At 39.5% G+C, this 25,929-nt stretch overlaps 1 protein-coding gene across 1 annotated transcript in view; it reads right to left on the reverse strand.

Annotated features, from left to right (window-relative positions):
- The window catches only part of ZPLD1 (zona pellucida like domain containing 1), a 29,930-nt gene extending 22,180 nt beyond the window's left edge, over positions 1-7,750 (reverse strand). The window contains exon 1 of the mRNA XM_035116443.2: positions 7,624-7,750. Within this exon, the coding sequence (XP_034972334.2) occupies positions 7,624-7,750 (127 nt within the window). The remainder of the gene's footprint in view (positions 1-7,623) is intronic.
- Between the last annotated feature and the right edge of the window lie 18,179 nt (positions 7,751-25,929).

Consider the following 25,929-nt stretch of genomic DNA (forward strand, 5'->3'; position numbering starts at 1 on the left):
TGCAGCCTTTACGCAAAAATTAGCCCTTGGAAACAATATTTCTTCTCACATTTTGCTCGCTGATATTCTCATTTAATGTAGGATGCAGATGAGCAAGTATTCTGAGCACCCAATTCATTTGGCTCCAGAAATGTACACAGCAGCTATTAATAGCAATTTAGAATTCCAGTCAGCACAGTGGAATAGGTAGGTGATAGAAAACTCTTGGTAAAACAACAAAACAATAAGCCCATTATTAGGAACTGTTAGAAAAGCTAAAAGAAAATAAATCAGCAAATGCTATGAAAATATTATAGCAATCCATGGTCCCTCTATATTAATGCCTTAATCCTTATCAGCTTCACTTGAGAGCAGTGCCCACTAGTCATCACAGCTGTAATTCTCAGAATAGCACTCAGCATTGCAGCCTTATTCAGAGAGAAAACATTCATATAAACACCTTTATTTCTCCCCTGTGGTCCTGATGCAGATGCACATTTGAATATACATCCTTAGCTGAACGCCATGCTTCTCCAAGCAATGCCAGCTCTACCATTAGGCTGAGTGAAGTGGCTGCCTCAGGTGACAGATACTGAGAAGCAGGGATAGGCAGCAAGACTCTGCTTACCCATAGCTTGGAAGCAGGAGCAAGGCAGCAAGGTTAAGCTTGTCCATAGCTGGGGCTGAGCTGTGTTAGGTGGCACCTGCCAGCATCCAATGACTTGTCTGCTCTGCAGTTCAGTTTTGTTGCTCCAGTTCAGTCAAATGGTATATTTTCAGTGTTAGAAACTGAGATATGAAAGCTAGGAGCTAAAGGGCACCTTAAACCTAGGTTATGGGCACAACAATGGAATGTCTAGGCACACTTTTTTATAACAAGAAAACAAAGCTGAAAATGAACTGCAGCTAAAATATTATGTTCATTTTTCACATGGATTAGTCCTTCTCCTGCCCACCCCCCTAATATTCTTAAGAGGGTCTCTTGTACAGTCTTCAGAGAGTAGCTGGAAGTAGAAAAAGGTCCTCCTTCCACTGAAATCTTAGGCACAGTTCTGCACCCAGAGCTCAGAAACTGCTTGCGCTAATGAAATTCCCTGTCACAAGATGCGCCTAGAACAATGGGAGTTTTGAACACTGTATATGTCCTGTCTCTTATTCCAGGTATGGGAGCAAATGTAATGAGGGCTCATCCATAGGAACTGCTCCTTACAAGATGGCTGGAGTCTCGTACTCTCATACTTTTGCCTTGTTTAAGAGCAAAGGATTATGCCAAGATTGTCCAAAGCATTCCAGAAACTAATCTACACTGGTCAGTTATGTTAAAAATGCATTATAAAAATTTACACCAGACGGTGCTGTAGAGCAGCAATCCATCATCAATGCAAAATTGCATTGAGAGCTATATTACGGTTTTTCTATAGGGTTCTTACAGATCAGTATAGATCCAGCCCAAATGTTCTATTGGTTGTGCACAAAACAAAATGTTCAACCAGTTCTCACATATACTGTGCTTCACATGCATATCAAGGCTATTGACTTTGATTGGCCGAATGAGTGCTATAATGTTGCACTGCAGATTGTGTTTGGGTCTCCCTTGCATGTCAGAGCAGCTTGTTATGCAGACGGCTTCTATTAAGCAGGGGAGAGTCAAAGCTGTGCAAGTCTTCTGGGTTGCCAATACAGTTTGCACATGCTCAAAGGATACTAAGAGTTTGAACCTTAAATGTGTATTTTCAGTGAAGTATTGTCTTAAGTAAACAGTAGAAGTGCTGCTGAAGAGTAAGATGACTGAAAATATGTTCAAATGTATTGAAATCCTGGATATATTTATGACTCCAGTTGCAAACATAATACATCATAATCAAGAGCCAGCCACTGTAGTGTTTGTTAGAGCAATGTTCAGTGCCCATAAGATGGGGTAAATATTGTTGAACAGACCAGAGCCTTTGTTAATTCTTTACACGTTGTAATTATTCTTTGTGCTCCACTGCATGGATCATTAATTTAAATAAAGGGGAAGTTATTAGATCTTCTTAGTGATTTAGCACTCTTAAAGTGCCGGAAAACTGTTAGTTATTAGCACTAGGACTGCCAGGATGAATTGCCGTGCTACATTTTTGACAACATAAGGAGACTTGAATGTCTAAAGTAAATGTACTGCTCCTTCTACATATCGCATGAAATGGCAATTGTCTCTAGATCAGCTTCATAATGGGTTTCTGTGGGAGGTAGTATCAATCCAAGAATCCATTCTTACAATACTCTAAAGGGAGGAGCATTAACTCAGTGGCACAGCACATCTTTTTAATGCAAGAGCTGCCAGGTTCATTCCCTGGCACCTGCAGTTAAAAGAATTACTGTAGATAAGGCTAAGGAGACCTGTGCCTAAGACCCTGGAGAGTGACTGCCAGTCAGAGTAGACATTACTGATTGGTCTGGCTCAGCATCACACTGTTATAGGGTTTGGGGGGCAGATTGTGCTCAATTCCTGGGTGTCATATCCTCATCCTAATTCCTGGGTTTAGTAAATAGTTAGAAATAATCAAGGTTTCATTAAACTTTGCCAAAGATGGAAATCCGCTGGCTAATGAGTCAAGCCAGTTCAGCAGACAAAGGCCAGTGATAACCCATTGAGGAAACCAGAGGGCAAGATTTCCAGGCAAAGGGGAGTTGGGCTCTTTCTTTGCTGGGAGCTAGTGGGCAGAGGCAAAGGCAAGGTTTAGGGTTTCAACTTTGAATATTGTGGCTTTGGGGGAGTCCATGGAGTTAGCAGCGAGAAGGAGAAGGATGGGCAGAACTCCATGTGAGCTGGAACTAAGATTCACAGAGAATGGCTTTTTGCTGTCATTTGAAACCAATTCTACCCTTAAAGGGGAAACCAGACCCTCATAGGATGTGCGTGCTCTGCAATTCCTCCATCTAGGTGCAGGTTGTATATGTGTGCAAATAAAACCATATATCATGAGGACACTACAGTTTCTGCTATGCCTAATTTCTGAAGGAAACACAAACCATGGCTAAGCACCTGAAACTCCTGGAATCTCACCCTGCTCATGGAGATTGGGGTGGCGTACGACAATATATTGCACTACACAGTGCAATGGACTAAACCATCACCAACAATAAATTGAAATGCAGGATAAATTGAAATGCATCAGATATTTGATCTCTGTATATATGATAGTGAATGAGTAAGTATCAGAACTGTGCTCACAGGCCAGCTTTCATGTGCCACCCACTCAGTGTTTCCATCTCAGTAGCGGCCAGCAGGGTGGTGTGGGGTTTCTCATCTGTTTTTCCAATTCTACATATTGCTGTCCGTTACTGAGAGGGAGAGGGAGCAGAGAAAGACAGCAGGGAGCTCAGTGTGGTGCAAGCACGGCAGCGGCAGCAGCAACAACAGATTGGGTCCACCACTGTTACTGCACTACACTGAGCTTTCTGCTGCCTTGCCTATCTCCCTCTCAGTAACCAGCAGAGACACATGGTGTTTTGAAGCGGGGTAAGCAATGCCGCAATGCCCACCCTGACTGTCCATCCGCTACTGCCAGGCCAGAAAACTGCTGCAATTCAGTGTAGATATTACTGAGCTGCATTGACCAATACAATGCATTGACGACTAGATATGAGGTAGCTTCCTATGTTCATGATAATTCAAAGGTTACAGCATGATGGAAAGTCCTTAAGTGTTTGGAATCCCCAAGCATACACTATGTATCACTATTGCTAATTTGATGATAAAAAATTAATCACCAGTATTATTGTACCTTTAATTGAATCAATAAAGTTGTGGAAGCATGATTGAACTATATTTTTTGTGATGCATTAAATCACCAGCAGAGACATTAGGTGAAGTCTAGAATCAGCTTTATTTTTACAGTCTTCAGGGCATACTTTCCAAATGCATCCCATGGTGGCAAATTAGCTTCTGATCCCTTTGTGGGCTTGGCAGTAACTGTGAGCACTTGTTCAAAATAAAGATCTGAAATTATCTATAGGCAATAAATGCCTGTTTTGGCAGACACCTTCCTAAAAGCTGGCTACCACTAACAAAATAAGCATGAAGAAATAGGTGTACACTTCTGAAAACATAAGGAAATAATTCACAGTGTCGTGTTTTGAAGTAGAAAAAGGGCCCTTTCATTTTCATAATGTTATTGCACAATGTTTGTTCCAGTTTCCCATTTGTAATCGTAGAGTTGGTTCCAGGATAACTAGTGTCTATGGCCAGGGTAGCCAATGTGGTACTCTCCAGGTATTTTGGACTACAGCTATCATCAGTCCAGCTAGAATAGCCAATGATGATAGATTATGGGAGTTGTAGTTCACAATATCTACAGGGCACCTCATTGGTTATAAATCAGTGCCAGGTCCACCAGTGCATCTATTAAGGGGCTTAATTATGAAATGCAAAGTTGAGCATAACATTCACAAGTAACCCCATTTTATTTATTTAAGTAAATGTGCATATTTTTGAACAGAGCATGAACATCTGGTATTGAAAAACAAACTTTATCCAACTCCTTTCTATATCTTTAGTGAGATCCTCATTACATACCAAACAAAATATGGAGCTGCTACCACTCAGGCAGAAGTCTCATCATATGGGTGAAAAAGCAGTTGAAGAATCATACTTCAAGAGTGACTCACAGGGATACTCTTGTGTTGCTACGGTACCACTTCTGGCGAAAACAAATCAATAATGGGCCAGATTCAATCAGCCAGTCCTGGTTGGAAGCTAGCGGAAGAACTCCTGCCCATGCAATGAAGCTTAATTCACCCTCTCCTCCCTCCACAAACACCCCATTTCTCCCCATCTTCTCTAGAGGATCAGGTGAGCCTTCAGAACAGCATGCAGAGGTAGAAGATGGGGGATCATTCCATCAGGAAAGCAGAAATACTTGCACCATCAGAACAATCTCCTTATGTTGAACACACAATATTTATTACCCCTCGAGAGGGAGTTAGTGCATAACATGTTAACCTTTGAAGGAAAGGAAGAGGTGCAGTACAAGTCCTAAATGTTAGTAAAATAAGCTGCAAATGTTAGAGATGTGCATCAGATTCAAACAAATCCTAAATCCCAAGGTAAAGGGAGCACTTTGGATGATTTTGGGCTTGCCAGAGGTGAAAATGGTGCCTAGCAGAAATGTCCCTTGGCCTATATGTCCGCAATTTGGCAGCTTTCATACTCAGAGGCACCTGCCTTGTGCCTATGATTTTCAGACTAATTGCCCACAAAACACCACGGGATATTAAGTGGTTCCTTTTTAACCCACCCTAAAACTGCAATTGATGCGCTTACAAGAAAAGAACTCTTTCTGAACTGTAGCAGGATTCATGGTCTCAAAGGGTGCAAACGTAGGTGGAAATTTCAACCAATTCTATCACAAATAATTATAAAGTTATAGAAAATTCTTTTTTAAAAAATCAGATGCTAATCAGACCTTTCAAGGGAGGGTCTTCCATTGAAAATGCCCTATCAACATAACCACAATGTAGGGGGCACCCAAAGCAAGGCCTGCAGTGAAGACCTGGATGAATGGTCCTTCAAATATTCATATCCTAATCCCTTCAAAGGTAAACTTAGAAACATATTGACAATTCACTGGGGAATGCATTGACACCTGCAGTTGTTCTAACCTAATTTCATTTTTGTATATGCTGTATCCCAAGGGAATACTTTTTTTTTTGCATACCTCCAACTGTACTTAGAGATACATGTCATTTTCAATTTTATACATGTCATGTTCAATGCTATATAAGTCACTTACATTTATAATTATATTGTACTACTTTGGCTAAGTGTTTAATAAAATATTTAATTCTTGCATTGTGAAAAACGAATATTCAGGTGAAAAGTGAAAAACATGAATTGCAAAAAAACTAGAGCTTACAGAACAAAACCGACTTCAGATATGAAATCGGCATTGAAAAAACATATAAGAACAGTTGAAAAATCTCATGCAACAGAAAATTGGGGGGGGGGAATTGATCCCCAGTGTAACCTACGCAGATCTTTTAATATGTGCTGAATTTAGTATTTTCTGTTAACAACCTTGTCACTGTATTCTGGAGTGGTTTACATTTCTGAACACTTTTCAGAGTCAACCCCATGTGCAGTGCATTACTCTAAGACAGTGTTTCCCAACCTTGTGCCTCCAGCTGTTTTCGGACTACAATTCCCATCATTCCTGACCACTGGTCTTGCTAGCTAGGGATGATGGGAATTGTAGTCTCAAAACATCTTGAGGCACAAGGTTGGGAAACACTGCTCTAAGAGCATCTTCCTGATCCAGCCTCATCCAGACAAGAATACTACTGGTACACTTCTGCCTACTATTGTGCATAGAGCTCAGTGGGCATCAATGACAATCAAACATGATCCTGTCTACAGAGACCAGGATCTGCATAATCTGGACTCCATTTTCATTCTTAGTTGGATATGGGGGGAAAGCATTAGGGACTGGCTGCTATGATGGAGGAGGAGGAGGAGGAGGAGGAGGAGGAGGAGGAGGAGGAGGAGGAGGAGAAGAAGAAGAAGAAGAAGAAGAAGAAGAAGAAGAAGAAGAAGAAGAAGAAGAAGAAGAAGAAGAAGAAGAAGAAACTATTCCTATTTACATAACGTAATATAAGAATCGGAAACACATCTGTTTCATACATACTAATTTACTAAGGGCAACTACCTGTGTTGTACTTCTTGGTAAGATCCAGTCCTATTTTTCTAGAAAAAGAGGTGCCAGAACTCACCATGAACACCTCCCTTGTTCTCTTATAATGGCAATGATGCCCACCTGAGAGGTGCTGGAACTGAGTTCCAGTCAGTTACGGCTGAAAAAAGCCTCGATAAGATCTATTACTTGCACTAAAGCAAAGGAAGGAAATCTCTAGCAAGGTTCTAATCTGTTCAATGCTCTAATCTCTCCCCAAACCACAATTTTCACTTGTCCTGCTCTGTGTCCTTCTTGAGTGCTTTTGTCTGGTTAGAATGTGTCCTTGAACAGTGACAAGGACCTCCATCTGCACTATGCATATAAAGCAGTATCATACCAGTTTGGCCTACCCACCCCCAGCCCAAAAACCATGGAAACTGTAGTTTGCTAACTATAGTCAGCGTGAACAGGTGGGTTGAGGATTTTTGGGTTTTAGGATTAAATAGCCATGGGGATTCAAATTCAGGTTAAAATCCTGATAGGGCATGGTTACATTTTGGGACACACATTCCTCTGCTACAATCCCAGTCCATATCAGAGAGGTGGCACATTAGGTATTTACTCTATAAAATATAAACCTTGCTTGAATGGTGCCATATCTTGTTTGGGCCTAAGGAAATAGCTTCCTATACTTCTAGAAAGAAAGAAAATCCATTTTAAATATTGTCAACAGCAATCTGTGCAAGTATTCTCTGCATAGTCAATTAATGCACAAAACTCAGTCTTCACGAAAGAGGATGAAACCCTGTTTTTATTATGTGTAGCTGCGCCCATGGGTAGCAAGCTCTGTGCTATTTCAGAGGAATTTCACTCACCATTAGTTGGTTAATGAGGAGTTTGTTCCGAATGCTTCATTTACTTTAAAGCTTTGTAGTCTCTACAAACAAGCTAACAAAGGACTTATAATTAATATGTTTCAATTAACACTTACCAGGAAACCTGCTGTGGAGGTTGGCGTCACAGTTGTATCCATTGAACTGCGCGGTCACTGTGAGAAACTTTGCAGTCAGCAGAAGCGGCAACCATACTCGTTCCATTGTAAAACCTAAGGGAAACATGAGGCAATTATTCTGTGTCCCCATTTACTGCACCAGAGATACTTATTGTGATTGTTTCGTGATCATTGGATCAGGTCTGAAATAACAGGGATCCGCTGTGAAGTTGACCATCTTGCCTGATTTTAAAGCAACAGGTCTATGGATAAAAGAATGGCTGATCAACAAAGGCTCGCCAGGAGGAAACCCACCTCATAGCATAGAATGTCTCTGCTGGTACTTACATCCCTGTACCTAAATGAGAGGGCATTATTTTCGTGCCTCTTGTATTCAGTTCATTGCGTTCTTTGTGCTCTGGCACAGCTTTGAACTCCTTTTCTTCCAAGGTTCTCCGCTGGGTTTTTGTGCTTAAACTATACATCACAGAGCCCCATACTGTTTTCCCAGTTGGGTTTCAGGCTGTGAACCTAGGCAAGGGAGCAAGCCTGACTGAACACAGTAAGAGGACTTATTACACATGTATAGGATTGCTCTGTAAATGTGCTTGCTTCTGTGTCACATTGTGTGCACAGTATCCAGACAGGGGTCTCCTCGTGCCACCCAAAATAGATTATTGGCATTAATAGCTTCTTCTAGTAAGACAGCATAGGAAGATGCATTAAATTGAGTCTGGTCTGCTCAGATGAGAATTGCCTACACTAACTGGCAGCAGGTTACCATGTTTTCAGACAGCACCGTTTCCCAGACCAGGCAAATTCCAGGGAATGAACCTGGGAGCTTATGCATGCAAAACCTCTGCTCTGCTGGGACCTTCTGTGTGCAAAGCATAGGAACATTGGAAGCTGCCCGAACCAGATCATTGGCCCATGTAGCTCAGTACCATCTACAGTGACTGTAAGTGGCTCTCCAGATTTTTGGGTTAGGGGTCTCTCCCTGGAGATGCTGTACTACTGAGCTACATCCCTTCCTCCTATAGGCAGTGGTGGTGGTTGCTGCTGTTGTTTAATTTACATACCACTTACATGTCAAAATGTAAGCATGTTTTACTTGCCAGTATTTGAGTATCATAGCTACAGATTATATTCTGCAGTTCCTTTTTGCTCACATTAAAATCATTCGGATTCAAAAGGGACCTCTTGCTTTTGTTACATTTGTTTTTCTTTCCACAAAAATTCAGGCTTCTCCAGCTACAAGATGTGAAACTGTGGCTATCACTTGTCTTCCTATATATTTTTGTCTGCTGTACCAATGGGATAAATGCTCATGTTCATTATCAGCAAGCTCTTCGGTTCTGTGATGCTGTATACTTGGGTATCAAAATAATATTGGAACAAATCTGCGGCGAGGCTTAGTGGTCAAAGCAATCGTTCATACAGTTTTTAACAATCTGGAAAGTGGCGCTGAGCCACTGATCAAATATGAAGTACGACATTTGGGACATTTATACCAGCACCTATTGCTTTCCCTTCACTAAAGACTCTACAGTTTATTCAGTTGTGTTCAATGATTATTCCAAAAAGCATATATTACAATGTGATAATAGCATTATAACCAGTTGGCTACATAGCCTGTTTTGGAATCATATCAAGACTCATTCAGAAAGAAGGCTGCTTATAAATGCTCAAAAATACATATAACCTGAGGTATCTAATTGTGAGGTTTCGGTGTAACTATCTAGTATGAAAATATTTCAATTTTAGTGCAGTTCATTTCAATTTCAAGAATGAGAGATGCAAGTAGATTCTTTGAAATATCTATTTGAAGGAGAGAATATAAATCCTTTCCTAGTGGAATGAGACAGAAGCCTTGCCACAAATTTCAATAACCAGGATAGAAGTCCACTACACTCCTTCAAGTATTAACAGACACCAAATGCATGCAAGACAACCAGAAACTATCGAGCTGTTCATCGTTTTATAACCTGCTGAGTTATGCTCCTTTGGGATATTTAATAATAGAGAGAATCATTATTCTTTAAATAATGATCAACACACAAACATTATTTAAGAATTTTACAAGGACAAAGAGCTTTCAGCAGAGTTTCTGAAAGAATAAATAATAGCAAGATGCTTGGTATATTTATTCAGAATAAGTTTCACTGGGTTCAATAACACTTAGTCCCACTTAAGTGTAGTTAGGATTGCAGCCTTGATTGCCTACTTTGACCCTTTTCCAACACTGCATGTGATATGTTTATTTTTATAAATTAACTGCTAATAAGTGGCTTGTTTGGTTGCACGCATCTACTCTTCAAAGAGCAAATGACACAATTTTCATAACAGCAGTGATTTTTATTTTTATTTTTTTAAACTATGCATCTGTGACTCATGCTAATGAAACAAATTTTATTCAATCTTGCAATGCACAGCTTATTTCCAGCTGTGAGAAAACAGAGTTGTTGCACTGCAATTTTGTCTTCTAACTCCATTCTGAAAAGAAAGTTGCCTTTGAATCTTGTGTCACTTGTGAGTTCTGAGAGAAGGACCTTTAACATGTTGGTGAGCATGTTGCTTAATGATACAGATGGTCCCAGTATAATGCTCATGATCTCTGCAGAGCAAGATCTTCTCCCCACTGTCAGAAGGGATGCTCAGTTTCTTTCAGAGAAGTCCGTCTGTGGACTAGATAGATCAATGATCTGTCTCAGTAGAAGGCAGCTTCATGTTATAGGATATTCCCATATTCCAGGGTCATCCAGGATGTGAACGCAGATCAAAGTAAATATCATTTGGGTTTAATGAACCTGTATACGCTTGTGGAGGGTGGACTAGATAACTTTTGTTATGAGGAAACCATCAATAGGAAATAATAAATAAATATTTTATTCAATTATAAAATTTTCTATCCTGTTGTATTCTCCAAAGAGACTGAAGGTGACTAACAAGAGGTAATAATGACATTAAAACACAACAAATCAAACACAAAACAATAAACAACCAATTTAGCAAATTCCTCCAGCATACAAATATCCAGTTAAAAATTACGAAGTTAACCAAGGTTTTCACCAACCACCTAAAATAGGTATATTGATGGGGCCTAATAGAGTTCACTCTGCAATGCATTCCATGGGGCAGATGGCAGAACAGAAATGGTTGTATGTTGAGTTGACACCAGACTTACCTCCCATGACGGAGGGATAAAACAAATAAGTGAACATATAATTTGTTCACATATGATTGAAGGTATTAGCAATTAGATCATATGCCAGCTTCTCACTTCCAACTTTAAAATAAAGGTGGTATCCCTTTATCAGTTAGAATCATTCCTGATTTCATTTCTTCAGAAAAAGAAATTGTCTTTAAGAAATGTGCTATTTGGTTGCAGTATAATACAACCTTATCTAATCCTGAAAAGTTATATATAAACCTTTGGGTATATAAGGTTTCTGATATTTCATTAAGTAAGCACACAAAATGCCAGTAGAGTCCTAAGCCTTTAAATTCACAATTCCCACAGTTTTTTTTTATTTAAAAACTCGGTGCGGGGAGGTAAATTTTATGATGAAATTGAAAACTGATTCCTTTATGTACTCTGACTCTCACTCAAATAAGTCATACTGGAAACAATTTTGGGAATCATCTAGTTGAGAGGAAAAAGGGGAAATATGTGCCATTCACTATAATATATCCTTAGATTGAGAGTAATAGTAAATGGGATTGTATGCCCACTTTGGTTATCTTCAGAGGATGATGAAAACCTTCTCAGAATACATTTAACTATTAATGTCCGCATGCTGTTCTGAACTACGTTGATAACCAAAAAAGGATTTTATTTCAAAGCCAACTTATTTCTCACTCAGAAATGCATAGCCATTTTATAGAAACAAAAATAATGTCCCGTCTTCACGTCAACAATTTGAGATTACTCTTCCAGTCATTGAATTAATCCCTTCAATTGCAATGGAATCCTGATAAGAAATCTCCCTTATCTAACTTCCCCATTTGTAACTCTTACTGAGTTGATTGTGCGAACTTGCTAGACTGACACCGTTAGCTGGGTAAGATTGTCTGTTCCACTTGATGGAACCAATTGCAAAGTTTTGTGTTAGATCTACTTCACCATCCTAAAACAATTTCCTGTCCTAGTGCACTTCTCAGATCAAAAGAACAATGTGCAGCTGGATTTCAACAACTACAAACCAGGATTTTTTTTAAAAAAATGAACACTTCCTCTCACACTGGGACTTTGACAGAACTTTGCATCTCCATGCCCATATTCAACATCCAACAACTCAACAGGAGTTACCCACGAACCCTTAATGCCTGACAAATGATACAAAGGAAACTTGGGGAAAATGTACACATCCATTGAGATTAACCGAAAAGATCTTGGACCATTTTTAAGTGGCTTACATGAAGGGCACTTACCCCAATCCCCTGTAGCTGTTGAGTCAGCTGTACTCCATGTATCCTGTGCTGCTGCATGTAATCAGGTGTTTAACATCACTGCCTAGCAGAACTTTTTTCAGAAAATACTCCAACTCCTCTGATGGGGAAAGAGACACTCATTATGGAAATTCTTTTTAAAAGTATGTCTGGATATTAGATGGGAAAGGCTGCCAATTCTCAAAATGCTTAACAAGCCTGTTCATCACCAGACTGAAATCGGAGTAGTTTCTTTATGATGGCTTTTTCAGTTCTTTGCCCTTTTAAAAAAAACCAAAAAAACAACAACTATGCTTTTGATCTTCAACTTTCCAGGGTAGAAATATTTCAAGAGGTCTGTAGGGGGTGAGCAATCAATCTGGAGATATTATTCTGTCATCAGCTCATTGAGGGAAAATCTTGTCTGCTCAAGAGAGAGAGAGAGAGAAGAGAAGAGAAGAGAAGAGAAGAGAAGAGAAGAGAAGAGAAGAGAAGAGAAGAGAAGAGCCTGGAGATAGCATCAGCCAGTTATCAGTGTTCTGTTGTGCTTTGTGAGAAATTTCTAACCCTTTTTCCATTGTGATCATACTCAAAACCAGAAAGCAAGAAACAGGGGGCAACACATTTCTTGTTGAGATAAAATGTGATATGTGATGTTGCTGTGAATGCAGTTGTCATCAGAATACAATTCAACAGCATGGTATCTATATACATACAAAACCAGCTGAGCATAATGGAATAGACCAAGCAGCTAGAAACTGGGATACCAGAAGCTAGTGTTGACCAACATGCAGGGTGTGCTTGTTATATTATCCCACTAAGTCTCTTGATCTTATTCCTTTGGCATGTTTGATCATAAATTTTAGAATGAGAAAAGGAAATGATGATAAATCTTCTCACTGCAGCCAAAGAGGCCACCAGTAAAATCTGGGGGGGGGGGGCTGCATCAATAACAGAATGGTCATTAAAAATTGGATAATGTATGTAGTCAAATTAACAAACTTCATTAGAATGAGGAAGGGCAACAGCTTATAGGAAACTGGAGTGTTTTCATAATGCACTGAAACTTGAAAGGTTTCAATGGCTCATTTTACTATGCTGCAAATAATATTTTAGTGCTGTGGTGATTTTTACTTATCATTAATGTATTTATTGATTTGTTGATTTACTTACTGATTTTGGTTTTTTAAAAATAAATCCTCTGAATTAATATGTGGGTCATCCTCCTGCAGCTTTACTGTATCTTTAAAAAAAATCATTCTGTTGGGTTTTTATTTTATTTTGGAATATTCCATATAAATGACTACAAAGAAACAATTGTGAGCAGATGACAAATGGAACACCTTTCATACCAACAGCAGGAAAGAAACAAAACAGATTTAAGTCACAAAGGGTTGGGTGTATGCCAGACTTAAGGGGTGTAGAACCTTTATCAGCACAAGGGCCACATTGCTCATACACAACTTCCTGGAGGATGCATGTCACTGGTGGGTGGAGCTAGAGGCATAAATGGGAGTGGTCAGAGGCAAAAGCAGGTGGAGCAAGAGATAAGCCTCTTACTGTTGAACAGTAGGCTATGTTCCAAAGGTTTCTGCTCTCTCCCCACCCCACCTATCTCTCCAACCTCCAACCAGCAACCAGGCAAGCAAGAGGCATTATCACTATTTAACAACATTTAACTAACGGAAGAAGGTCCAAAATAATGATCACAGCATTTTCTTGTTTAGTTATTTCCTGTGGGTTTTGATCGCACCCAAGAAGTACATCCACTTCACTGAAGTCAACGGTACTTATGCGGGATTACAGTCTTGAGACGCAATCTGAAAAGACGTGTGTACATATTTCATGCACATACTTTTTTAAAGAATTTGTCCCCGCCTGCTCTTTGAAAAGAAAAGAAAAATGGAACAAACAAACAAAACAACTGTTATTTAAATTTCTGAGTTAAAATACTTGGTAAAAGAAGAGATTTCAGGGGAACTGTTTATACATGAGGCTGCTTTATCCAGAAACTATAGCAGGTCCAAAATAATGAAGCAGGGATTGGTCGATATGGTTATTATAGGGCAGCGCTTTGTTATGTGTACTAGTTTCCATTCCATATCTGGGTCCGACTCAAAGTTCTGGTATTAACCTTTAGATTGAGGTCAAGTTACCTGAAGGGTTGCCTCCACCAGTTTATACCTACCAGAACCAAGAGACTTTTGAGCCCTTCTCGCAGTAGCTCTGCCAAATGAGGTCCAGTGGGCAGCTACTACAAGGTCTTTTTCAATGTCGAACCCCTGTTATGAAATGGCCTCCCCATGGATGGCCCCAACATGGCCATCATTATGGTGCCAGGAGACCTTTTCATTTACAAAATGTTTTAACCCTTTTAATTCTGTTGTAATTATGTCATTTTAAGCATTTTCCCCCTGTTTTAAACTTTATTTTCATGGTACATTTTTGTCGTTTATGATTTTAGCTTTTGCTTGCAAATGACCCAGAAATATCAAATTTTGAATAATTATAATACATAATAATCAAAATAATGTATAATCAAAATGATATATATCTACTAGTGGCTAATTACTTTTGAAGAGGTCTACTGACAAATACCTTGCTCTTTAAATGTTAATTGTTATTATCATCATTATTTATTAAATTTGTTACTTGCTTTATCTTGCCCAAAGCAACTTACAACCAATAACCAACCAATCAAACATACAAAGAAAAAACCTCACATAGCTACATTCAAAAACATCCCACCCACTTCTAAAAGGCCACAGATACTGTAGTTAAAGGCCAAATGCCTGGATTTAGAGGAAAATGTTTGCCTGGCGTCTAAAAATATATAGTGAAGCCACCCTGGGGAGAGCATTCCACAAATGAGGAACCACTGCAGAAAAAGCCCATTCTCATGTTGCCATGCTCTGGACCTCTTGTGGAAGAGGGATATGAAGAAGGGCCTCAGATGATCGCATGGTCTGGGTTGGTTAACATGTGGTGAGGCAGTCCTTGAGGTAATGCGGTTCTGAGCTGTTTAAGGCTTTATAGGTCAAAACCAGCACATTGAATTGGAACCTGAAAGTAATTGGCAGCCAGTGCAGTTGGGCCAGGATTGATGAGCAACCTGGCCACCAAATTCTGCACCAGCTGAAATTTCTGAACAATTTTCAGAGGCAGCCCACGTATAATACATTGCAGTAATGGGAGTTAAGGATGCAGCTTCTGAAAATGAAATCTATAGCAGCACAGCAATCCCTGCAGAGATAGCAAAACACCATGATTCATTGGGCTCAGTTGGTGTATGCACCACCCCACACATTTATATGCTGGTGCAGCAACTCATGGTGGGCAGGAGGAACCTCACCACACTAGATCAGAGGAGACAACAACAACAACAACAACAACAACAACAACAACAACAACAATTTATTATTTATACCCCGCCCATCTGGCTGGGTTTCCCCAGCCACTCTGGGCGGCTCCCAACCGAATATTAAAAACACAATACAGCATTAAAGGCACTTGCAGGACTGAAATAAATCCTACGATGTGAACTTGTTTATCTTTACAAAAAGGAACTACCAGATGAGAGTGAGAAACAAAGCCGAATGGCGGGAGGGAGGGAAGTCATAAGCTCGGCAGAGCGGAAAGACTGAGAAGGGTGAATGTAAAATGAAATGTAATTTGTTTTGTTTTGTTTATTTGGAAAATTTAATAAAAATTATTTTTAAAAAAAACTTCCCTAAACAGGGCTGCCTTCAGATGTCTTTTAAAAGTAAGATAGTTGCTTATTGCCTTGACATCTGATGGGAGCCCGTTCCACAGGGCAGGCGCCACTACTGAGAAGCATAGCTGCCAACTCTCCCGTTTTCCCCGGGAAACTCCCGTTTTTAAAGCCGTTTTCCACTGTCATCCCGAATGGCGAAATATCCCGTAATTCCCCCGGATTTCTTCCGGTGCCGTTCTGCCCATGTCTTGGCACCGGAAATTGGGTAGCGCCGGCACCGGAAGTTGCTTCTACGCATGAATTCCGGTGCCGGCGCTGCTGATCCCGTATTTTTCTAACTGGGACTTGGCAATTATGCTGAGAAGGCCCTCTGCCCAGTTCCCTGTAACCTTACTTCTCACAGTGAGGGAACCACCAGAAGGCCCTCGGCGCTGGACCTCAGTGTCTGGGCTGAATGATGGGAGTGGAGACACTCCTTCAGGTATACAGGACTGAGGCCGTTTAGGGCTTTAAAGGTCAGCACCAACACTTTGGATTGTTCTCGGAAACATATTGGGAGCCAATGCAGATCTCTCAGGACCAGTGTTATGTGGTCCCGGCGGCCACTCCCAGTCACCAGTCTAGCTGCTGCATTCTGGATTAATTGCAGTTTCTGAGTCACTTTCAAATGTAGCCCCACATAGAACGCATTGCAGTAGTCCAAGTATTCCACTTAGAAAGCTAGTATATACTGAGTCAGGGCTTCAAGTTCCCCGAGTTTCAAGCAGGAATCTTTCCCAGGCCAACCTGGAGTTGCCAGGGATTGAACTGGGACCATTTGCATGCAAAGCCTGTGCTCTACCATAGTGGTATTGCTCCCCACCCCCACCCCCATTTCTAGAAAAGAACAATTCTCATGTCACTGTGCCATTTTGACACCACAAGAGAGCCATAGCATGGTAAATTATGGGTGTGCCAACCACTGAATTTACCTGAAGAAATTCCCATTAGCATCTGTTGAAGTTTGTATAAGTAAAAGACTGAGTAAAACCTAACTACAGTGGTACCTCAGTTTATGTACACAATTGGTTCTGGAAGTCTGTTCATAAACTGAAGCGTTCATAAACTAAAGTGAACTTTCCCATTGAAAGTAATGGAAAGTGGATTAATCTGTTCCAGACGGTCCACAGAGTACTTAAACTGAAGCGTTAATAAACTGAAGCGAACTTTCCCATTGAAAGTAATGGAAAGTAGATTAATCCGTTCCAGATGGGTCTGCGGAGTACTCAACCTGAAGCGTACTTAACCCAAAGCATGGGTGTAATGGGTTCTGGAAGTCTGTTTATAAACTGAAGCATTCATAAACTGAAGCGAACTTTCCCATTGAAAGTAATGGAAAGTGAATTAATCCATTCTAGATGGGTCTGCAGCGTGCGTAAACCGAAAATTCGTAAACCGAGGTGTTCATAAACCGAGGTTCCACTGTACTACCTCACGCAATCAGTGGTTACAGTGATTTCACTCAGCAGAGATACTGTCAAGCGATAGAAAGTGGTAGAAGCTGGGATGCTGAAGAATTATTCACATTTTTAAGATCTCAATTAAAGCCAAGGCAGGATCACTCTCTGCTTGAAAGGAATCAGCAATAGAATACTGCTTAAGCATCATAAACAAGTGTACTTAGGGCACCTTTTTATCCTTGGGTAGATTTACAGTATGTGAATCTTCTGATTTTATGGTGTCATTAGTATAAAAATTTTCTCGCCTTTTGGTCTTTAGCGGAGGTTATTAAAAACATAAAATCATTTTACAACCTCAGTCACTGTATCTTTCCATTAACAGTGACATGAAATGTGCCACCCCATGAAGATCCCCAATGGCATTTGGAAAGCTTTTCCTCCGGCAGGAGCACAGCATAACCTCGGGTCCATTCTTCAAGATTACTTCGGTCTTCCATAAAACCACCAGCACAAAATCTACATTGCAATCTATGCATCTCCATAGCCCTTCCTGGTGCACTAAAAACATATGCATGCAGTTATCACACCATGCCTTCAAAAATGTAGGATGCTGGTCAGCGTGTTGTCAGAAAAGAAAATTTGTTTAACTGTGAAATTTGAACTTTCAAATAACCTTGATTTTTGTACCTTGGAGTTAATATCATAGGATGTATACAAATAATAGCTTTTTCTATAGGGACACGGTTCTCATTAAAAGGTGAATTTACCTAATCAATACTTTCTGAAACAATATGTGATGTAAGCACAGCTATCCGTCAACATGCACACCTCTCTGAATTTTGCAATCCATTTTTTCCTCCAAATGATGTTTACAAAAATGCCTATACTAGTGTAAAGTATGCATAAAATGTATATATTAATGAAAATATAAATGCTTTATATTGGTAACATGGCAAAAACCTGTATGTTAGGTGACATTGCGTACACAAATGTGTATATTAGGATAAACCCTCACAGATTTTCCATGAGGAATTTTCTTTAAACACACACACACACACACACACAGAGAGAGAGAGAGAGAGAGAGAGAGAGAGAGAGAGAGAGAGAGAGAGAGAGAGAGAGATGTGGAAATGTAGACAGCTGATCCTAAGAGCTGATCTTAAGAAAGGTAAAATGAGAAACAGAGAGAAACCAAAACTGACCAATTCATCTATCCCTATTTCTCCCTGAGTGTAATTCTCTCATACAGCCAAAACAGAAGAGGGAAGCTTGGGGAAACTGAGAAGATTTTACAAGTAAGCCCTAAAGGGAGGGGGGAACCCATAACAACTTAATGGGAACTAAACACACCTACTTGGCACAGAATAATGACTGCTGTACTGTGGATGGGGCAGATAACTTGCTAATATGTATAATAGGCAATCACTCACGATAAAAATGGGTTGGATCCAAACAATGGGTTGGTGTGCCCCAGTACTATCTATCTATCATCTATCTATCTATCTATCCATCTATCACATATCACTATTCAGTTTAAATAAGTCAAAGCAGTTTACAACAATCACACATAAAACTATGCAATAAAAACCACATAGAAATAAAATAAGAGAAAATAACTGAAACCATGGTTTAAAGGTGAGCATACAATGTATCACAGGGTTAAAATCACAGTTGCTTCATGCCCCCTCATTCCTGTTGCGCAGCCCTGTCAGGTTGTAAGCCATGGTTTGATTTAGGATTACATCTAAACTTGGGCTCATGTTTTATTCCCATCAAGCAAATCTTAAGGAGTGAGTCAAGAACAAGCATTAGATACAGCTTGTGGTCTGAATAAAGACAAACTCATGGTAAAATCAGTAGAAGCACACGACATGTTCGCCATTAAAGTGCTGTTCCAGGAAAAATTATACATGAGGCGTGTAAACAAACATTTTAAATGCAGTTTTTAAACTACAGTTAAGCTTAACTGTGGTTTGAAGTACTGTGTAAACCAGGCTTTTGTCATGCTTCATTAGAATAGAGCCACTGAAAACAATCGGACTTGAGTCCTGTTGATTTTAAAATTCAGACACCCTCTCAAGGGTCACACATTTGAATTTATGCCTTTGCTGAGGCACACAAATACCCAAATTCAATTTGTGAATGCAAAGTGGTCCATTTGTTGCAATGCCCTGAGTATTTGCAATGTATATTTAATGGAAGAGAATTATCTTTATTCATGAGCGCGGTCAGAGGGATTAGGTTTTCAAAGGTATGGGAATCTCTGCGAAGGTAATGAGCCTGTATCCCTTTGCTCTCTTCGATTCATGTGAAACAATCTCATATCTTCTGCCCCCCGACTGTGTAAGCTTGTTAGCCACTTGCCTTTTCCTTCTAACTCTATTTATTAGCAGAGGAAGGATTTTGCCATGTAAAATATTCAACAGGGTTGATGGGGAGTCTTTAGACCTGTTCAGGACAATTGCAACCAGTTATTCAAGGCAGAACACATGTAACCGTGAAATACCTCATGTACCACAGAAATGGAAAGCAAAAAAAAAAAAAACACCCAGACTTGACAAGATTCCTCATTACAAGTGACGCTTCACTCCTTACATATATATGCATTTTTCAACATTTCACGTACCCAGCCTGTTATTTGAATGCTTATGACTGCACTTTATATCAAATGGATACCATAAATTCTGATGTTGGAAAGTACTGTTCCAGAAAACTTTATAGAAGATGAGTAAAACAAATATTTAAAACACTATTTTTAAAAAGTATTTCACCTTGGCAGTTTAGAATGCCATTTGTTAGTATTCACTGCTTCACCTACAATATAGTGCATAGGTTGCTGTGTTGTGCGTAATTTTCAAAGCAGACCAACAGAACATTTTGCTGGAGTAGGTAGAAAGGAAGGCAAAACTACATTACTGATGAGAGTAAAAAAAATAATAATGTCTGGTTTGTTTACTAATGCTGAAAAGGTACTGCCATTTAACTGATTAAAGGCTTCTGAAATTAGAAAGAAATAATGTATTCATAAAAATTATATATGCAAATAAAATGTTAATCTATTGATTAAAACAACAACATCTGATTTATAAAATACATTTCCCCAAACCAGGATACATTCCTCAAAAGAGATGAGACCATCTTAGCAGTGAGTCCTGGAAGACCTGTTTCCTGCCTTGCAGGCCTTTTTCCTCCTGGCCTGGGAAGGCATGGCTCAGACTGACTCCAGCTACAAAAGCTGAGGCCACTGAACAGACTCTTGAGCCATTGTGGTCCTTATTGCCTTTATATCCTTTATTGTCAATCTTGTGATTTATGGGTGAATTGTTCAGTTTGGATGTGTATTTTGAATGTTTTAGTCACTGCTTTTTTTTTCTGGGGGTACGCATACCTGTAAACATTTTGTGAATCTAAGTTTGGCCTCATTGAGGGGCAGTATTTCAATATGAGTAGGAAAATGAGAGTACCACTAAACATTTTTTTAAAGGAAAAAAGCACTGGTTTTAGCTATTGTTTATGACTTTTTTCATTATGTTGTAGTTATGTATTTTTTCATGTTGTAAGCAACCTCAAGCATGGTTTGGACTGTGAAAAGATGACATACAAATGAAATTATGTATGTACGTGGTTTCAACATTCTTAACTTGCAATTCTATGCCCACTTATTTGGGAGTCAGTTCCAATGAACACAATTTATCTTACCACTGAGTAGACATACTCCATTTTGACATTTGTTTGTTTGTTTGTTTTTTACAATTAAGCAATATATAAGTTTTATGAAACACAAACAAACAAACAAATAGGATTGCACTGTTAAATGATCCTGGTCAAATGTCAATACTTAAACGTCCTGTTGACTTTAGAGGAAGGGTTAGTGTGCTTCAAGCTGCATTCCTATACACACTTGCTTATGAGTGAGTCCCACTGAACTCATTGAGACTTATTCCTCAGCACATATATATACTCTGGATATATATAAGATTCCACTGTAAATTTCATCCACTGGAATTAATGGGAGTTAAAGCTGCTTCATGGTTATGAACACTGGCAAGATAGGGTCTTCCTATAGTCTGTTCAAGCTTTGAGGGGTGTCATTATGCACTTTTAATTAGGACAGCCCCACAACTATATCCAGGTAGGATGTTGAGGCATTTCTTGTTTTGTTTTTTGTTTTGTTTTGTTTTGTTTTGTTACATCCTGTGCCAAAGTAACTTGGCCAGGCTTAGGTACACTTTAACTCAGGAAGGAAGCGCCAGTTGCTGCTCTGCTTCAGCTAGCAAAATGTCTTGGGTCAGCCCTATATCTGGTTGCCCCTAGTTATTAAAAATTTGGCGCTATCACTTAGCACTATTTTCAGTTCTTTGCAGGGTTGTGTGTCTAAATGCTTTAAACAGTTTTAAAAGGTGGATATTTTCATCCTCGCATAAGGTTTGGCGGGGGGAGCATTTCAAGCCTTGGGATAAAGAGAGCATTTTGGTTTTGAAATGTCACACTAACCTAATCTCTCTTGTCTAACAGCTGTGCCCTTCATCCTCTTTCACTTAAAGTCAACCATCACAGCCCCTTCTTTTGGCTGGGGTAACAAGCAGCCCATTAAAAACTTAGAGGCGTGGACAGATTCCTCCATTCAGATGGTTCCCAACACACTTGCAGGTGCTGAACAGCATCTCTTGTGTTTCTGAGAAAAAGCCAGCACAGAGAGGATATTATTCTCTAAGTGGTTTCCTGGTTTCACATTTTCTGGAGTATAGTGTTAAGTTGCTGAAAGACTACTTCATTCATATGATTGGGAACCAGTTCGGCATTCGAATGTAGGATGAGTGAAGCAATAATTATTGGGATGAAAATTATGAGCAGTTTAGATTCTACCTCAAAGAGTGATGCCTACATTTTTATGTTATATTGTGGTCACATCCAGGGGCCTTTGTCATAAGCTTTTCTCTCATTCTTGAACAGTTGCATACATGAGTGGTCTCAAAAGCTACCATAAAGAGCACCGGTATAAGTGCTGGAATGAGCAGGAGAGCAGCAAAGGGACTTTGCCATTCACATTTTCATCATTGCTAATGAGAGCTCTAGAGTATACCTCAGGTCATACCTTGGGTTACAGGCGCTTCAGGTTGTGTGTTTTTGGGTTGCGCACTGCGCCAAACCCGGAAGTTCTGGAATGGTTTCGGCGCTCGTGCTCGCACATGCACAGAAACGCCAAATCGCAACCCGCACGTGCGCAGACACAGCGCTGTGGGTTGCAAACGTGCCTCCCGCACAGATCACGTTTGCAACCCAAGCGTCCACTGTATAGACATTAGCCTTCCATCCTTTCTTTACCCACTAATTCAACCATCTCCAAAGGATATTAGCAGGGTTTTAACGCTGAGTAAATATACAGGAAAAATTAAGCCTGAATAGCCTCAAGATTGGAGCATGTTGGACCTTACAATAATAATAATGTCCTTGATTCCAAGTAGAGTTTCGTGTTCATGGTATAATCCACTCTAGCAAATGAGTTTAATTATATTTACCAGCTCAGCCATCCACATATACATATATTATAAGGTGGCTATATAAAAATGTATTTTGATTTATTTAAGTCCAGTGTCAATATGTATCTTCCTGCCTGCCTAATCGTATCATATCCGTGTCTGTGTTCTTTGTGTCTTTCTGTATGTGATTGTGCATAAGCACTACAATAGTGTCTACTTTCAAATTATTTTCTGCTCCATCAAGGGCCCCATCTGCCCTAGACATTTAAAGCAGCTCTATACCACTTTAAACTGCCATTGCTTCCTCCAAAGAATCCTGGGAACTGTAGTTTATTAGGGAGCTGGGAGTTCTTCAGAGAACCCAAGTCCCCTCTGACTTGAGAATTGTAGGGAACAACTCTCAGCAGCCTTTACAAAGTACCGTTCCCAGAATTCTTTGGAGGAAGCCCTGAACGTTGTAGGATACTGCTTTAAATCTATAGCTCAGATAGGGCCAAGGATGCTGGAGAAGCATAACAAAATTTATGATGCCCACAAGGTAATATCTAGGAGGAAAGGCAGAGGTGGTGAGGTAATTCAATACAATTTAAAGCCACCTGGTACACAAAGAAAAAACTCTGAAGCTATTTGCCGAAACTTTGACATTCACCATACTTTGACGACACCATACTATGCTTGAAAAAAGCATGTGATTCTGCTCCAAAAGAACCCCAACTTTATAGCCAATATAGTTTCCTTATTACAAAGGTTTGAAAAACAAACTGAAGCAAGTCACTGGCTCAGAACTGAAATGAAGTGGGTCTTGTCCAATTTGGACCAAAGCAAACCCTTAAGCACTGAAGTGAGTCACAAAGCAAATTTGTTTTTTGTATGCGCAACTACAACATTACACTAAGGCTTTTTTTAAAAAAATGTTTTATTTTGCATTTTAACACAATCTGTACACTGCCCTGAAAGGCAGTCTAGAAATATGATGAGTAGGTAGGTAATTTGGGGGATGGGGGAGTGTTAAAATATATTTTGTTGCTATTAAAAAATTATTCCCTGCTCCTCAGTCTTTCTGTTTTCAGGACAGCCAGAAAATTCATCCAAATGTGCATAAATCTGCATGTACATGAAATAAAAAAAATTGAAGGAAGAACGTATTTTTGAATTTTACTTTTAAGATAACATCTGAAGATAGTGTTGGTCTTCTGAAGATTTCAGAAGCACTTTTATTGTAAAACGAAATTAAACTCCGCTACCCAGTTAATTGAGGGCACCTTTTTAATGGTTCCTTTTTTATAATAAAAAAAACACCCAAATTGATTAATCTAGCTGTTTAATCTATTAGACATTGCAGTCCTAATAAAAATACATTTGAAACAGCAGGGGCTTTCACTTAGGTATTGAAGAACACTGAGAAAGAAGTCTGAGCGACAGCTGGAGCTACCACCAAGGATGATGTCAGCGGTGGCCAAGCAGCATGTTAAATGAGGCCAGGTTAAGTAGAAAATAAAATTAAGGTACTGCAGCAATCCACTTGCTCAAAAGCAAGTGTTAGTTGCCCTAGGGAGGAGGGCTGCACAATCTGTCCTCACATGTAAACGCAACCCAGGAGACGTGTCTTGTGGATTGCCAGTGGTGCTGGCCTTAAGTAGACAGCAAAAACAGTACAATATGATTATTATTTTAGACTTTTGAGATGCTTGATGGAAGCTGAGCTCAGCTTGAGGGATCACACATTGTGCAGCCTTGCAGTCCAGGTTAATCAAGTCTACAGTATATTCAGATACTGCCATCTCTAGGGATAGACAAATCTGTCCATTCACAGATTCTCTCAGTTTCTTGTTTTTCCAGTTTTAACTTCAGTTGTCTTCCGGTTCAGTTTACAATATTTTTTTTAAAAAAAATCCTCATGAAGATTTGTCAGGATTTTAGTGCATATTTCTCCAGATGCACTTTTCAGACATTTCCCCCTAATATAATGCATTTTGTACGTTAGCCTAACCAATAGATGTATTTTATGCACCCTTTCTTCAAATATATGCATTTCTGTACACACTGTTGATTGGAGAACTGCAGTGCGAAAATTAGAGAAGTGAAAATAGCTGCATTTCAGTTCACAAACGATTTCAGGAAGTTTGAATTAAGTAGGCTTGTGTTAAAATGCAGGGTCCCTTCCAACTCTACAATTCTACGGCAAAAATGTGAGCCAAAACAAATTCCTTTCTTTATACCTCTTGATTTATGATGGTGATGTTGGAATCAGGTATTTCATATGGTGGCACCTTCCCTTTGGAACGCTGTCCCCTTACATATCAGACATGTGCCACCTCTGTTGTTTTTTCAGCACCTGTTGAAAGCTTTCCTCTTTCAACAATGCTTCTCTGTGGACATTCTTACCAGCCACCTAAGAGGCTAGCAGACTGCCTTTTCATCCTAGCCACTGAAGAGAGAAGCCCTTTCTTCTACAGCCACCATGAAAACACTTGCCTCTTTGTCACTGTAGTATCTATTGAAGGTTCTCTTTCTTTCTACGAACCTTGTAAGTGGATATTTCTATCCCAATTGGCACCTGTATTGGGGTCAACATTTATTTTTTATTTATTTTTCATGTTTCATTTTGTATATAGATCAGATGCACGACTTATGTGTGTGGGGGGGGGGGTTACATTATGGGGATAGCACATAAAGCCAAAGTCGCTTGGAGTCAAGCGTGCCATGGCGGGTGGGGTTGCAAAAGTTGTTTTTCCCAGACGCCTACCCCCCTTTCCGCCCCCTGTTTATTTTTTAATTGCCAAATGCATAAAGCTGAATGCACACAAGTTAAATGTGCGTAAGTTGTGGGTCTGCTGTACAATTGTTTTAACTAGTTTTAAACTGTTGCTATATAGTCTAGTATTGTGAAATGGCTTTGAGATACTTGTTGGGAAATGATTCATAAAAGAAATGAATTTATAATAATAAGTATTGAAAGATATAGTGAGGGGAAGATGGGAGAGCTGAATCAAATACTCTATTTTCTTTTGTAAGCTTTGTTTTTGACATCAATACATTATTTTGCTAGAGAGGCATAAGGAATTAGATCAATATGTCATCAGGATAAAGGAATACTATAAATTGTCCTGAGCGCTCGGCATTTCTTTTAGCATTGGACTGAAAATTGAAAGGGTTTTTGTAATTTGCCTTCTACTCTCTGTTATCATAAGTTTAATTAGAAGGCTGCAAAATGAGTTCTACAAAGAGATAATGACTTCACAAA

The sequence above is a fragment of the Zootoca vivipara genome, chromosome 4 (assembly GCF_963506605.1).
Source record: "Zootoca vivipara chromosome 4, rZooViv1.1, whole genome shotgun sequence".
In the NCBI taxonomy this organism is placed as follows: Eukaryota; Metazoa; Chordata; class Lepidosauria; order Squamata; family Lacertidae; genus Zootoca; species Zootoca vivipara.